General features: G+C 35.5%; 1 protein-coding gene across 1 annotated transcript in view; it reads left to right on the forward strand.

Annotated features, from left to right (window-relative positions):
- The window catches only part of LOC145999545 (uncharacterized), an 88172-nt gene that overhangs the window by 43809 nt on the left and 29670 nt on the right, over positions 1 to 14693 (forward strand). Inside the window, exon 3 of the mRNA XM_083136542.1 lies at positions 7652 to 7884. Coding sequence (XP_082992668.1) covers positions 7652 to 7884 — 233 coding nt within the window. The remainder of the gene's footprint in view (positions 1 to 7651; positions 7885 to 14693) is intronic.

Below are 14693 nucleotides of genomic sequence, written 5' to 3' on the forward strand. Positions count from 1 at the left end.
TATAAATTGTGCAGTTCGATCACTTTTAATGCGCATTTTAAAATTTCGTTTTTTGTATGGCATTTTTTTTTTAATATTCTTCCTTCTCCCTTCTCTTTCTCTTATGTCATTTTTCTTATAATTTATTCATTAATTTGCAATTAAGAGCCTCAAAGAAAAGTTGACTATAATAATGTATGATCATACTATTATAATATTATTAATTTACCACATTTGGCATAAATAGTTGTATCATCTTCTTAAAGGATTAAGATTACTTTTAATAGCTAATCTTTATATTCCGCAAGGAAATATACATACTTTTTATTAAGGGCAACATGAGTTCACCATTTTTGATTGATTATTTCTGAGATTTCTTTCTGGTTTCTATAGGATATCACAACATTCGCAATCACTTATTAAAAATACTATACATACCGTACGTAACATTCTCTCTATGATTATAGTTTCTATATAAACACATATTAGTGCTTGATTTGATTTTTGTTATTTGTGTTTGCTTTTCTGCCACTCTTGGCTAATCGGAGAAATGAGACTAAAGGATGATATCAAATTCATGAAGTTAGACTCCCAAAGAACGCCCATGCGTGGATTCGAACCCGTGACATCTCACTCCGCCACGAGGTCGACACGCGTATTCATGCTTATTTATTTACATTTTACTTGGGATTACCGCTAAGCAGTTTTTCCCATATCTATATATGTACTGTACATAAACTTACATTTTTTAGTACATTATTATTAAAAGATACTATGAACAATTTTTTTTCTACTAAATAGTTAAGCCACATTTTCTAAAAAAAGATAACAATATATATCCAACTGTAAGGTTAGGTTCACAAATCAAAGATTCCAAACACTGAGGAAAAGGAATTTCACAGTTTATAAGAGTTTTATAGAATGTCTCTCTTTCTTGTGTGTATCTATTACACTCAAATAGGATATGGTGTATATCTTCCTTGTTGCCACATCTACAGTTTGGGTTTTGTAGAATCCGGATCTTTTGTAAATGACTTTTAGTAGTTGTATGTCCTGACCTAATACGATTTAGTAATACTATCACATTCCGTGAACCTTGAACTTTTGTAAACCAAGGCCTCATTCTATTGAATTTAGCTATCCTCTGATAAAAGCTGCCTGCATTTTGAAATTCACCTTTGCACCATTCCGTCCAGTTTTCCTTCAACTTTTTCTTCACCCTCGGTAGAAGGTCTGTGTACCAGGTTTTCAGCTCCAGAACAGGTTGAATTACCCTAGCTTGTTTTGCATACAGATCTGCCACATCATTTCCTAAATTTTGACAATGTGCTTTAACCCAGGTTAAATGAATTATCTTCCCCCTGCTCCTTAAATTTTGTAAAGTTTTTACACAGTTTATAATGTATGGGGAGCATTTAAATAATAAATCATAATTGGACTGAATTGAATATAATACAGTTTTGGAATCCGTTAATATTAATATATTTTTTACTTGCAATTTATATGTAAAAATTAGTGCTTGGTAAATTGCATAAGCTTCAGCTGTAAAAATGGAAAAATCTTCCGGTAAATGTATCATAATTGATTCCTTCTTCTGTACATCATAAACAGCACATCCTACATTTTGAACCGTCTGTATATATAAAGTAATAATCTTTCCATCTTTCCATGTAATCATATTTTGTATATTGTTCAGGAAAAAAAATATCTCTATATTCACAAACGGGAAAATCTAGAGTATATATGGGCTTACTCCTTACTTTCAATAATTTTTGATGATCCTCATAGTACTCATTATATAATTGCACCCATCCTATATCTTCGCAGTTATTAATTTTGCCTGTATCATGTAATTCAACCAAGTCGAATAGAATGTCGTTAAACGGATGATTAACTTCTGACATTGTTTTTAACAGATATTTAATAGACATTTCTCTCTTCCTATAACTTAAGTTCCATTCGCATGCTTCCATGTATACAGCAACATTGGAAGTACTCTTCATCAGTCCTAGACACTTTCGTAGAACTTTCCTCTGCATTACTTCCAAAGGTCGAAATACACGTTCCGAAACTGTATTAAAGACTATAATCCCGTATTCTATTGTTGGTTTGTAATAGTTTTTGTAAAAATTTATCATGGTACTAGGATGACTTCCCCATTTTGTTGTAGCCATAGAACGAAATACATTGTAAATTACTTCTGCCTTTTTCACTAACATTTTTACATGAGGTTTCCATGTTAATTTAGTATCAAATATAACGCCTAAATATTTTACTGAATTTTCTATGGGAATGTGTAACTTTTTTGTGTATTGATTCACATTTTTCGGAGCTCCTTTTTTACTAAATATAATCAACTTTGATTTTTCTGACGATATATTCATAGACCTATTCTCAAGAAATTTCTTTATCTCTATTATTTTCGCTTCCATGTTGGTGACTCCTTTATCTACTTGCTTGACACTCTCATATATACATAAATCATCTGCATATTGTATAAATCCAAATGGCTCAGGACTTATTCTTTGAACATCCATTAAATATATATTAAAAAGTAAAGGACATAAAGGGCTTCCCTGTGGAAGTCCCCTTGTTATCCATCTAGGACCCTCAACTTTATTGTGAAAGTAAAAATATAAACAACGATTTTTTAATAGATTCCAAATTATTTTTAGATGCATATAAGGTATTTTCAGATTTTGTAGAATGTTTAATAATTTATTTATATTTACATTATCATATGCCCCTTTAATATCTAAGAAAGCAGCAATAAGACTACTTTTCCTTTTCATTGTATCATAAATATTTGATGATAACATTGCCAAGGCATCTGTACACCCCATACCCTTCCTAAATCCAACTTGAAGCCTTGAAAATATTTGTTGTGCCTCTGTATGCCAACTTATTCTCTTTAGAATTAATTTTTCAAAAATTTTCCCCAGTACTGAAGACAAAGCTATCGGTCTATAAGATTCTCCTTTATGTGAACTTTTGCCAGGTTTCGATATTCGTAAAATCATTTGAGTGTACCACGATTGCGGTACATTTCCTGAATTCATTATATAATTGTAGATGTTACAAAGATATATTATACCACATTCCGGTAAATTTTGAATCATCGAATATGTTATTCCATCTTTTCCTGGAGTTGTGTCCTTGGCTCTAATTATTATGTCTCTTATTTCCTCGATCATGATATTGGTGTATAATCCTTGTGAATGTCTATCTTTAGAACTGAAAGAGAAAATCATCTGGGGCATCTGCAGGTTCGTGTTTATTATTACATGTTACCTTCATAATAAATTCATCTTTCCATGTTTCTTTGAGTGGTATTAATCGAGGGGTATGTGGTTTGCGGATTGTTTTAAATTTAACCCACACGGTACTGATACTCTCTTTGTTATTTATGTCTTCACAATACTTTGCCCACGATTGTCTTTTTGCACTGATATAACTTTTCTTGGCTTGTGCTATTGCTTTCTTATAATTAATCCAAGTTTCCTGATTTGGTATTGTTTTATAAACTTTAGTAGCTTCAATTCTCTGTATTTTAAAATTTTGGCAATCTTTATTCCACCAGTGTACTATTGGATACTTTTTTACAACTTCCTCTTTTGCCCTTGTACATGATCTGTCCATAACAATACTAAGAGAATCTACAAAATAATCATATGTACTCTTATCAATATTATTTAAATCTGAATTTTTAAATAAGATTGTAAGTAATTTAGTATATTTACTCCAATCAGCTTCGTTAACTTTCCATTTTCTGAGCGGAATAGTGAAAGATCTCACTGAATTAGTATCAGTATAAAAGAAACATGGATAATGGTCACTAGTTCTTTGATCACTGTCTGTTTCCCACTGAAATTGACCACATATATCATCTGACATTAACGTTAAATCTATAGCTGTTGGCCGAGTACCTAATCTTCCTATATACGTAGCAGACCCGTCATTAATTACAGTAAAGTTGTACAAATCCATACATTCTACTAACACTTTCCCCAACTTATCTTCATCCTGATCTCCCCATATTGTGTGATGGCAATTGAAATCCCCTGCTATAATAAAAGGCTTTTCTATGCATTGAAACATTTGCGATAATGTATTTGTCGTTAATTTCTGTGACTCTGCACCTGTAGGAATATATATAGATATAATACTAACTTTTTGATTCATAAAAGCAATTTTAATTCCTACGACTTCAATTTTTTATGTGTCGTATAAAGACAATGTATAATCAAAAGATATAGGTTCAAATGGAATGCTTTCATGAATCATAATTGCAACTCCTTTACTATCATCTTTAATCTTTTCATAAATTATGTGATAATAATTTACTTTAAAATAATTTATGTTTGATGGGTTCACAGAGATTTTCGATAAACATAAAAGTTCAGGTCTATATTCATCTATTAATTTCACCAGATTTTGCTTTCTTGCTTTCAGTGATCTTACATTCCAGTGTACCCCCACGAATGTTTTCCATTATTTTTTCTTCCACACCCTAAGGTGTCTCTCCAAAAATTTCCAAATCCTCAATAATTTTCTGCACCTGGCCATTTATTTGTGAGCATTCTGTTAGTATTTCTTTTATGCTTAATAACTCAGAATTTTTAGTTAATGTCGCCATAAGTTTCGCCATTAATTGTAACAAATTATACATAAGATCCTTCTGAGATGTTATGTGAGGAAAGTACACGATTTTTTTCTGTTCTTCATTGTTGTAGATTCCGATGTTCACCTCCTGCAGGCTTCTGTTTGTACTATCCACATCTTCCTCATTATTCCTTGTCTTAATTACAGTTCCTGTAGACTTGCCATTTAATTGTTTTTGATTACTTTGTAATTTCTTTAGAGAACCTTTACTTGATTCTCCTTCAGAATTTCCATTATAACTCTTTGTTTGTGAATAGGAATTTAGTCTGAAATTTTTTCCATATTTATTTTCAAATTTGGAATAGTCTCAATGATGTTCTGGAGGAACTCTTTTCCATGAAACATTTTCCAAGTATGTATCTGATTTTCTTTCACCCCAATCACTTAAGGCTTAAATCTGTTTTGTATTGTTATGCTATTTCCTACAACACCAATCTTTCTTGTGTTAATTTCACTTACTTGACTTTTGTTTATATGGTTTTTTATTTGATCAGCATATGAGTTGCCTTGAACAACATAATTGCTTGGAACATTACCTGTTATTACTTTCTCTCTTGCATCTTGCCGGGATAAATTACCATATGCCATAACTCTCATGATTTCTCTTTCCATTTCCCATTTTACACATGACTTATCAGTAGCAACATGTTCTCCTCCGCAATTTAAACATTTCGGAGTTTCATTACAATTTTCATGTTCCTCTCTTCCACATCTAGCACACTTAGCTTTATCCTTGCATATGGCTGCTGAATGTGCGAATCTGTAACATTTCTTACATTGCATCACATTTCTAACTTTAGGAGTAACATCGAAAATGTGACTAACCACTATAATCTGTTTAGGCATATCTTGAGATCTGAACGTGATTGATATTAGCTTAGTAGGAACAAAATAATATGAACCATCATCTTTTCGAATTCTCTTTTTCATTCTTTCCACTGATATTACTGTCGGGTCTTCAATACTTTCCTTAATTTCCTCCTCTTCAAATTCAGTGGGCACACCTTTTGTACTAGTTATTATTACTAAATATGGCCCATTATGTGTATCATAATACGTTTTACACTTGTCTACATTATTTTCTCTTCGACCTTCTCCAAACTTGTTAACTTTATCTCTATTATCTAACCTGTCCATCCTTACCGCTTTTGCTGGAACTTGATCATCTTCAGGAGATCTGACTCTCTTAGCTTGTTTTCTAGATGTTTCTTCTATAATGTTATCTTCTATAACAATATCATTGTCTTCTACCAAGTTCGTTATAATTTCTACTTGATTATTAAGTTCCATATAACCTATGGCATCCGCCATGACGTTAACAAGAACTGCCTTACGCAAATCACATTAATGAGTATATTTCCTTTTACCGTAGTTTTAAACTTCAACTTAAATAAGTATATGGGTTTAACTCAATCCCAGTCACAAAATTCTCTCTTTATAAACAGAACTCACTTAATTAACAACTATTAATATTACCACAATATTACACAAACAGCTCAGTTTCCATCAACCACAGGCTATCTCTTTACCCGTATTCATGCTCCCACTCACGCTGGACTCGTTTTTTTCTATTTCGACTATTTTAAGCCGCTTTCACACCTCTTTGCTTAACATCAACGTTGAGAATGGGCACTCGTGTTGACACATTGTGTTTGATGTAATTTCATTTTGAATGAGATTGCTTAGGATGGAGACGAGTATAGATCTTATTGGCATTCGACTCTGGAAGTCTGGAAATTCCGTGATCGAGTGCCCTCATTGTCACAGGCTCAGAGGTTTGAAGGAAAGGTACTGATGTGCCCAGAATTTTCATAAGAGTAGTTCATCTCTTCTTTTTAGAAGCCAGTCCTACATTTTGCCATCTTATGCTGTATTTGACGGTCTTTATTGTAACTAATTCTTGGTCAAATTGGGAGTTATGACCCCCGTCAAGTCATCTCCCCCTTCCCCAACAACTCACAGGTAAGATTCGACACGATCTTTTGTCAAAGCCATTCTTCACGTGTATCTGGAAACAGAAATAAGTGTATTAGTTATGGGTTTCGCTTATCGCACACCGTATTGAGTACCTTCGTCTACTGACGTCACGATAAATGTTCTCGTTGTTAGGTTTAGGGCTTTTAGCATATACACGATGAATACACTGTAACAAGTGAGATCCATTAGTTATACATTTTGGCTCGGGGCCGAGATAGCACGTGCCTGCAATATACAGGGTGTTTCCGGGCTGATGATACAAACTTTCAGGGATGATGGAGAAGGGCACATGTATCAATTTCAGATAAGGAACCCTGGTCCGGAAACGACTTAGTCGAAAGTTATAAGCGAAAATTGGTGTATAAAGATGCAATACTTTTATTACCTGCACAAGTTTCACAACCTGCTACATTCACAACAGTTGTTCAAAGTAGCGTCCTCCAGCTTCGCTGCAGGCATGACATCGTCGCACAAAGTTCTGACGTATCCGTTGGAACAACCCTGGGGTCGTTCGAACAATGTCACAGGCAGCGAGAATTCTTGCCAGGAGATCCTCTTCAGTCTCGACAGGTGTCTCGTACAAAAGACTTTTCATATGGCCCCACAAAAAGAAATCAAGTGGGTCAGATTAGGTGACCGAGCTGGCCACGGAACAGCTTGTGAAACTTGTGCAGGTAATAAAAGTATTACATCTTCATATACCGATTCTCACTTATAACTTTCGACTAAGTCGTTTCCGGATCAGGGTTCCTTATCTCAAATTGACACATGTGCCCTTCCCCATCATCCCTGATAGTTTGTATCATCAGCCCGGAAACACCCTGTACATTGCAGGCACGCTCTATCTTGGCCCCGAGCCAAACTGAACGCACTGTATTAACCGGTCGGGAACTCCCTACAGATAAGCCAGGTTTCTTTCGAATATTCTTTTACACTGCACTTTGCTTTTTTAGTTAATATAGAATACTATGTGATTACCAAGTTCCTGTAGCAACCTGTAACTTGTGCTTTATAAGACGCATTTTCATTTCAGTGACCGACGTGCAGTGTACATACGCAGGACCAGAGGGCTACAGAGACACGCTATCTGCTAGGCTCAGGAAGCCTGAAGGTTTCAGAGGGACGCCGATCTTTGCAGACGCTCGGCCAGTAGACCCACTGGTCGACGGAACATGCCAGATTAGGCCAGACCCCAAAGACTCCACGGGGTTGGTCTACAACCTACTCATCACGGACTTCAGCGCGTGTGGAGTTTTGAAAAGAGGGGTACAGTATACATATTCAATTCTGATTAATCATTGGCACATGTGGTTATCTGTTGTCTAATTAAAAATGTACAAGGAGAAAGAGTTTTTCACATTTCCAGATGTTTTACGTGGAATTACGTACCTGTTATTTCACAAGTCGATTGGAAACTCGTACAAACGTGCAGATATTATTTGAATAATTAAATCAAGAAGACTTAGATGGTCAGGCCATGTGACACGAATGGGAGAGGAAAGAAGAGTTGGGAAACCTGATGGTATGAGACTTGCAGGAAGGCCAAGACTAATATTAGGGGATCGTTGAAATGTACCTAAAGGAAATCCGTTGGGATGGAAAAGATTGGGTTTGTGTTGCTGCAGCCATAAACCTTCGGGTTTAAGAATGCTATATAGTTCGTTTGTTAGTTAGTTACAAACGTGCAGTATTCAAGCACGCTGTCAATTTTAGAATGTAGTTATAGTTTCAGACCTATCGTGTTTGAGATATGAACGCTGTTTGTATATAAAACCCAGGTGCAAGTGCGTATTGGTTCAACCAGAGAGGGCTCGGCACATGATTTATGGGTCGAGAATCAAATGTGTGATTATTTTAAGTATTAAATCCTTTAAAAATTCCAAACATACATTTTCCATCAAATTTCTAATGATAAAAATTTAACTGTACAGTTAGTAATGAATTGTAACACGCAAATTTCACTCGATATCAAATTACATAAAAGAAAAATAGAATATTTTTCTACATTAGTTGTTATTGCAAAATATTTTTCTTCGAAATTTGAAAGGCTAATTGGGACTGGCCTACAGTCGAAGTGGGATCCGAACCACTATGTGAATATAACGGTAATCCCAAATCAATGAAAGTGAGTGTACACTATCTCGTTCCTCCAAAGAAAACCTGGAATTTATACAGAATAAGTTCTGAAAGATTTAAATGGATTTCTTAAAAGACTGAATACGAAACCACAATCGTGCTATAAGAATCGGGAAATTAATGTAGTGTAACCGGTCTCACACAAATCTTAAATCCGTTTCCTCAGTATACTTCTCGCTGGCCCACAGAAAGCTAAATCGTACAAAGTGCTCTTAATGCAGGATTCGTGTCCCTCTACTTTCTACACTACGCGATTCAAAATGAATTTCATTTAATATCCTTTCACTTGCATTAGCTCTTAAGTCAAAGACTGATCCACAAAGTGAAACCGGAATTGTTTTTAAAGAACTGTGTTACATGATATGACGACGTATGACCGAGTTACAGAAAATATGTAAGCTTATGTGTAAGTTGGAATAATACAAACAAACGTTCGTGGAGGTCCTTAATATTCTGAATTATAATTATATTATTATGATAACAGTTTTAAGCAATTATGTCTCGAATATGCGTTAATTCATGTTGAATATGCACAAGTATTGTTCGGCAAATTGTCCACGAACATTTTAATTAAATTTTCTGTGGCAACCTAACGTGTTTTTAAGGATTACATTTTGATGTGTGCTGGATTAGAGGTTGTCAACACCTTTGGATTTTTGTTTCAATTTTTGCAGCACTGATTGCGCAAAACAAACAGTATGAACATGCTGATGGACAATTTGATTGGTATTACTTATGCATCCCAATGTACACCTCGGAAGCAGTAGTTTTGAGCAAGTGTTCTCCAGACTACAAACTGTGAAAGTTTGTCGGTATAGGGCAACACTGTCTACTACGTGTATCTGTATTTTGTTAATTTTTACTTCGCATTTCTGCAACTTTTGGCTAATCGCAAAGATGAGAATGAGTGATGATATGATGAAATGAATGAAGAGACACTCACAAATAACACCCATGCCCAATCCGGGATTCGAACCCGAAACCCCTGACATCGTAGTGTGATGTGCTAATCACTTCTCCACTGAGGTCGGCATGAATATACACGCACACACGAAGGTGTACAGTGGGATCCATGAGTATTACCGTGTAAATTGTCCATCACCATGTTCGTACATTTTATTTGACACAATAAGAGCTTCAAGAATTAAAAGAAAACTCAAAACAAGCTGTTGACAACTTCTTCACCAGCATACATAAAAATCCATTTCTTAAAAACACATAGGATGTAAAAGAATAATTAATGAAAATAGTCATGGACAATTTGCACGGTAATACTCATGGATCACACTGTACAATGGTTTCGTTAGTACCTAGTGTCCGTGACTGTACATGCGCATCCTATTACAGCAAGTTAATTTCCGGTACATCGAAATCTTAAATAAAGCATATTCGCACATTCGCCAATCACTTGATGTGATTTTATAATACCATACATTTTATAACTTCCTCGTGAACGCATGCGGTACATGCTGCGCATGCGTCAATTGTGGGAAAAAGGACAGCTTGCTCTGGGACGACATTCATGAGCATTTCTACATTCTGATTTCTTCATATATGAGAAGTATTTATTTTACACGAGAGCGCTGAACTAAGCTTATATTACATTTCTTGGATCTGAAGTGACGCATGCATCAATTGTGGGAAAATAATTATTACTTTCTTTCACTTCAGATCCAAGAAATGTAATATAAGCTTAGTTGAGCGCTCTCGTGTAAAATAAATACTTCTCCTATATGAATAAATTAGAATGTAGAAATGCTCATTAATGTCGTCGCAGAGCAAACTGTCCTTTTCCCCACAATTGACGCATGCACCGCATGCGTTCACGAGACGCCTCTACTGCACGGAAAAGAACAGGCACCGTGCCATTTTACTCTTTAACCACACGTAGCTGTCGTTTTGTGCTCAACATGTAACGGATCGAGCAGTGGTCAAGTATCCTACCGCATATGACAAGGCACATAGTTCACTTTAGGTAAGGCAAATATTAGCTTTCGGGAATACAGTGAGTGTCATCCATCTGCTGAATGTCGCGTTGGTGTCTAACCAGAGAGGAATCATGAATCGACACGAGACAAGAATGTTCTTGAAGTCCCACACAGCAACTACTTCCTGTTATGACAGCGATGACTTGCATGTCTTGAAAGTTCAACTGTTGAGATTTGACGTGGGTTTAAATTCGAGCATTGATATTTATTCTTTAGTTAATTGGCGACTTATTGTTAGTTTTCAGACATTTGGAGGGGTGATCTAATAAGGGTAGATGTCAAATTCTTATATTGCTGGCCTCCATGGCGGGCTGAGAAGCGTAACGCAGGGGTCCCCGGTTCGAACCCTAGTCATGTCCAATCATTCATTTCAGCATTTCATCATTGATCCTCATCGTCGAGATTAACCCAATAAGTAGAAAAGCGACGTGAAATAACAAAAGAATAGAAATATAAGCATTCTTATATTCATTGCCGAATGATGGTTTTAGAGGTCTCAGCTGGAAAAAGGGGGAGGCAATGATTGTGGCCAATCCGTTCATGTTGTGAAAGTAAACAACAGATTAAAACCACATTTATTCATGAATTAGACAAATAATCGAGATAATATTGACATATTTATTAAATTACATGCTGGTTAAAATAAAGCCAACCAAATAGAAAACTTGCAAACAATGTGTAGCCTACTATAGTAGTTCAGTGGTATGCTCAATTCCAGATTCTATCATATTTTCATGTACTCGACAATATTTTGGAAGAAGTTGAGGCAAAGGGTTATAATTTCCATTAACCCTCACGTGGGCACGTCCCTATGGATAAAATTGATTGATTTGGTTTATTTTACTTCGCTTTTGTGTCACTTTTAGGTAATCGCGAAGATGAGTGATGATATGATGAGATTAATGAAGGGACACTCACAAAGCACACCCATGCCCAGGCCGGGATTCGAACCCTGGGACCAGTAGCGTACGCAGGATTTTATCAAGGGGGGGTTATTTCTAAAACTTTCTCCAAATTTACATTACCATTGTTTTTATACTTTAATTAAAAAATAACTCATAATTAATTAATAATACTTATAATTAATTAATTAGCTAAATTACTACTAATAATCCTACTAATACCACTACTACTATTAAGTAGTAGAGATCTACATAAATATAGTATTTATGAAAGCAATAGGACGAAATTACTTTCTAGTCATTCGATTTTTATCAAATTCTGGGAGCATTTCCTTGTATCTTTGTTACGAAATAATTGTGTGGTCAACGAGGTGAGACATTTTAACTGTGAAGAAAGTCCATAAAAACAAGACAATATATTAAAATAAATTGAAGTACTTAAGGTATGGAACTCATGCAAGGAGCTGCGATGGTCTGGTCGGTAGAGCATCTGACAACCACGCGGGAGATCCGGGTTCGATTCCTAGAATATGTTGGAATTTTTCCGGCTTCTTCCCCGCATAAATGTTCCCGATAATTCACATCTGGATTGTCTCGCTGTTCTTACCAACAAAACATTTTGCAATATTAAGCATATTGCCGTTTGAATAATTGTCTAGTCAACAAGGTGAGACATTTTAAAGAGAGACATTCAAACGTGCTGCGGTAAACAATGGGAAGGCGGACTGGTGACATTATTTTTCTCCGCCTAGCAATTGTCTATACATTAGCCGCTTACAACGAACCAAGAACTTTATTTAGTTAATTCTCATTCTTCACACACAAAAAAAATACATGTTCATTGAACACTGGCGTACGTAGAGGGGTGGCTGGTGGGGTTACAGCCCTTACCGAAATTTTGAGAAAATCAAACTTTTCAAATAAAAATCAGTAAGAACTTAAAAAAATCAAAATGTGTAAATGCGAAAGTGAGTCCCGATTACCATTTTTTTTGTCTTTGAATACAATTTTAATAGACTGAAAAGCTCAAAACATACGAAATATTTTATTATGCATCCTGCCCTCCAAAACGAAACCATGTGCTTTCCATATTTACTATTCCAGCCCGAAAAATAAAATCCTGTGTACGCCAGTGTATTGAACATTGTTGCAACTGAGATACAAAACAACTTTTCTCTCTTTTAAATCATAGTTGCCCTCATATTTTACTTTCAACAATTCGTGTTAATTTTCAAGCCATACACTCTGAAAGACGAGTGTGTTTGGAATGCTGTGCATTTCTCCATGCTGCATGGAAATAATAATTCAAATTATTATTATTATTATTATTGTTAGTAGTAGTAGTAGTAGTAGTAATAGTATTGTCCCAGATCTTTTTCTGTGATAAATTGGCCATTTATTTTTCCCCTACAGCATTTTTCATAAAATTTCCCAAACTCAAGGGGGGTTAAACCCCGTAACCCCCCCCCTTGCGTACGCCACTGCCTGGGACCACTGGCTTCACAACGCGGTGTACTTCCCTAGGGAAAATATCGGGACAAGATCAGACGAGACTTGACCCAGTCTTGTCTTGTCTCGACTCCTGGGTGACGAATTGTCTCGTTCTCGTTTCAAGTCTAGATTTATATATGGTATTATATACAGCTTGATGCCGAGTAAATTTTCTCGGTTTATAGAGATATATTAAAGCAAACAACGTTTCATATTAATGTTTCTTTTTCTGTTTGATGTGTCACTTTGACGCTACGAACTGTCGAAAACTTAATTAAATCCTGAAAGTTTTCAACCACGATGCACAAGTTCACAGTTGCTACTAATAGATTAACTCAAATACATTTCTAAAGGACCGTTGCAATCTCGATATAGCCTCGAATTTCGAGACGAAACAGACTGACTAAATAAGTTATTGACAGTGTTACTCTTTATAGTCCACTTATCAGACGATAATCACTTTCCTCAAATCAGATCACGCAGGATTTATTTTTTTCGGGAGAGGTTGCGTTCTAAAAGGAGGGGGGGGATACACAATAAAATAGCTCGTAAATTTGGAGCTTTTCACTCTATTAAAATTGTACTCGAAGACAAAGTGATAACTGGGGGCTATTTTAAGGAAGAGAGTTGCATTTACGCGTTTCATTTCCTTATCTGATTTTTTAATGTTCTTAATTGATTTTAATTTTAAAAATTTGATTTTCTGAACATTTCTGGAGGAGCTGTTGTCCCATCATCCCCCCTCTGCTTACGCCAATGAATCGGATAATACTACTAGTAGATGCGCCTGTAATTCAAGTAACGAAAGAATATTACTTAATTTGCTACACACATACGTGATATAGTTTATCGTCGGCTTCTATCACGATAAATTATGTTATACTAAAAGTGTATTTGGCTCATTTATTCGCCTGTCCCTCCTTTGATTTGACGTTCGTATTTTTCCCATGCACTTAAACATGATTTAAGAACATTTTGAAATTTATTTTTCTTGTCATACGCTAATAATGGAATGAATATCCAACCCATTGAGCAGATCACGTAATATTTCGCGTTTTGACAAGTAGTGAAACGTTAAAAGGGTTTCCAAGTACCGTATTTAGCTGCTTCAGCGTGCCCTACTTTACGAGATTACTTCTGAGAAAGAAAAATGTTATTTATGAAAGTGCTTTTACCTCTTCTTGATGGCTCACCTTTCATTGGACCCTGGTATGACGTCATCGACAGTGTTTTTTTTTTTAAACAGCTTATCTGGAGAGTCAACTAATGTTTTTAACCTGCAAAATATGCTGCTGGCTCTAACAGTGACTACTACCAATTGATCCCTATCAGTTATTAGAATGGACTTTCAAAGTTTACTTTTACAAAACGCCATCTCCAAGAAAGGTAATTTAACAGGGTGGACAGGGGCGGGCAGTGGTCCACCTATGAACCACCTGTTAAACCCACCCCAAAAAAGTAATTGTACATACAGTTATATTGTTTTAATATACAGATATACTTCCCCAAATCATCAGTGTGATTAACCTAAGAAGACATAAAAGCAAGGTCGTATTTA

Source organism: Lepisma saccharinum, chromosome 15 (genome assembly GCF_977018435.1).
Source record: "Lepisma saccharinum chromosome 15, izLepSacc3.1, whole genome shotgun sequence".
NCBI lineage: Eukaryota > Metazoa > Arthropoda > Insecta > Zygentoma > Lepismatidae > Lepisma > Lepisma saccharinum.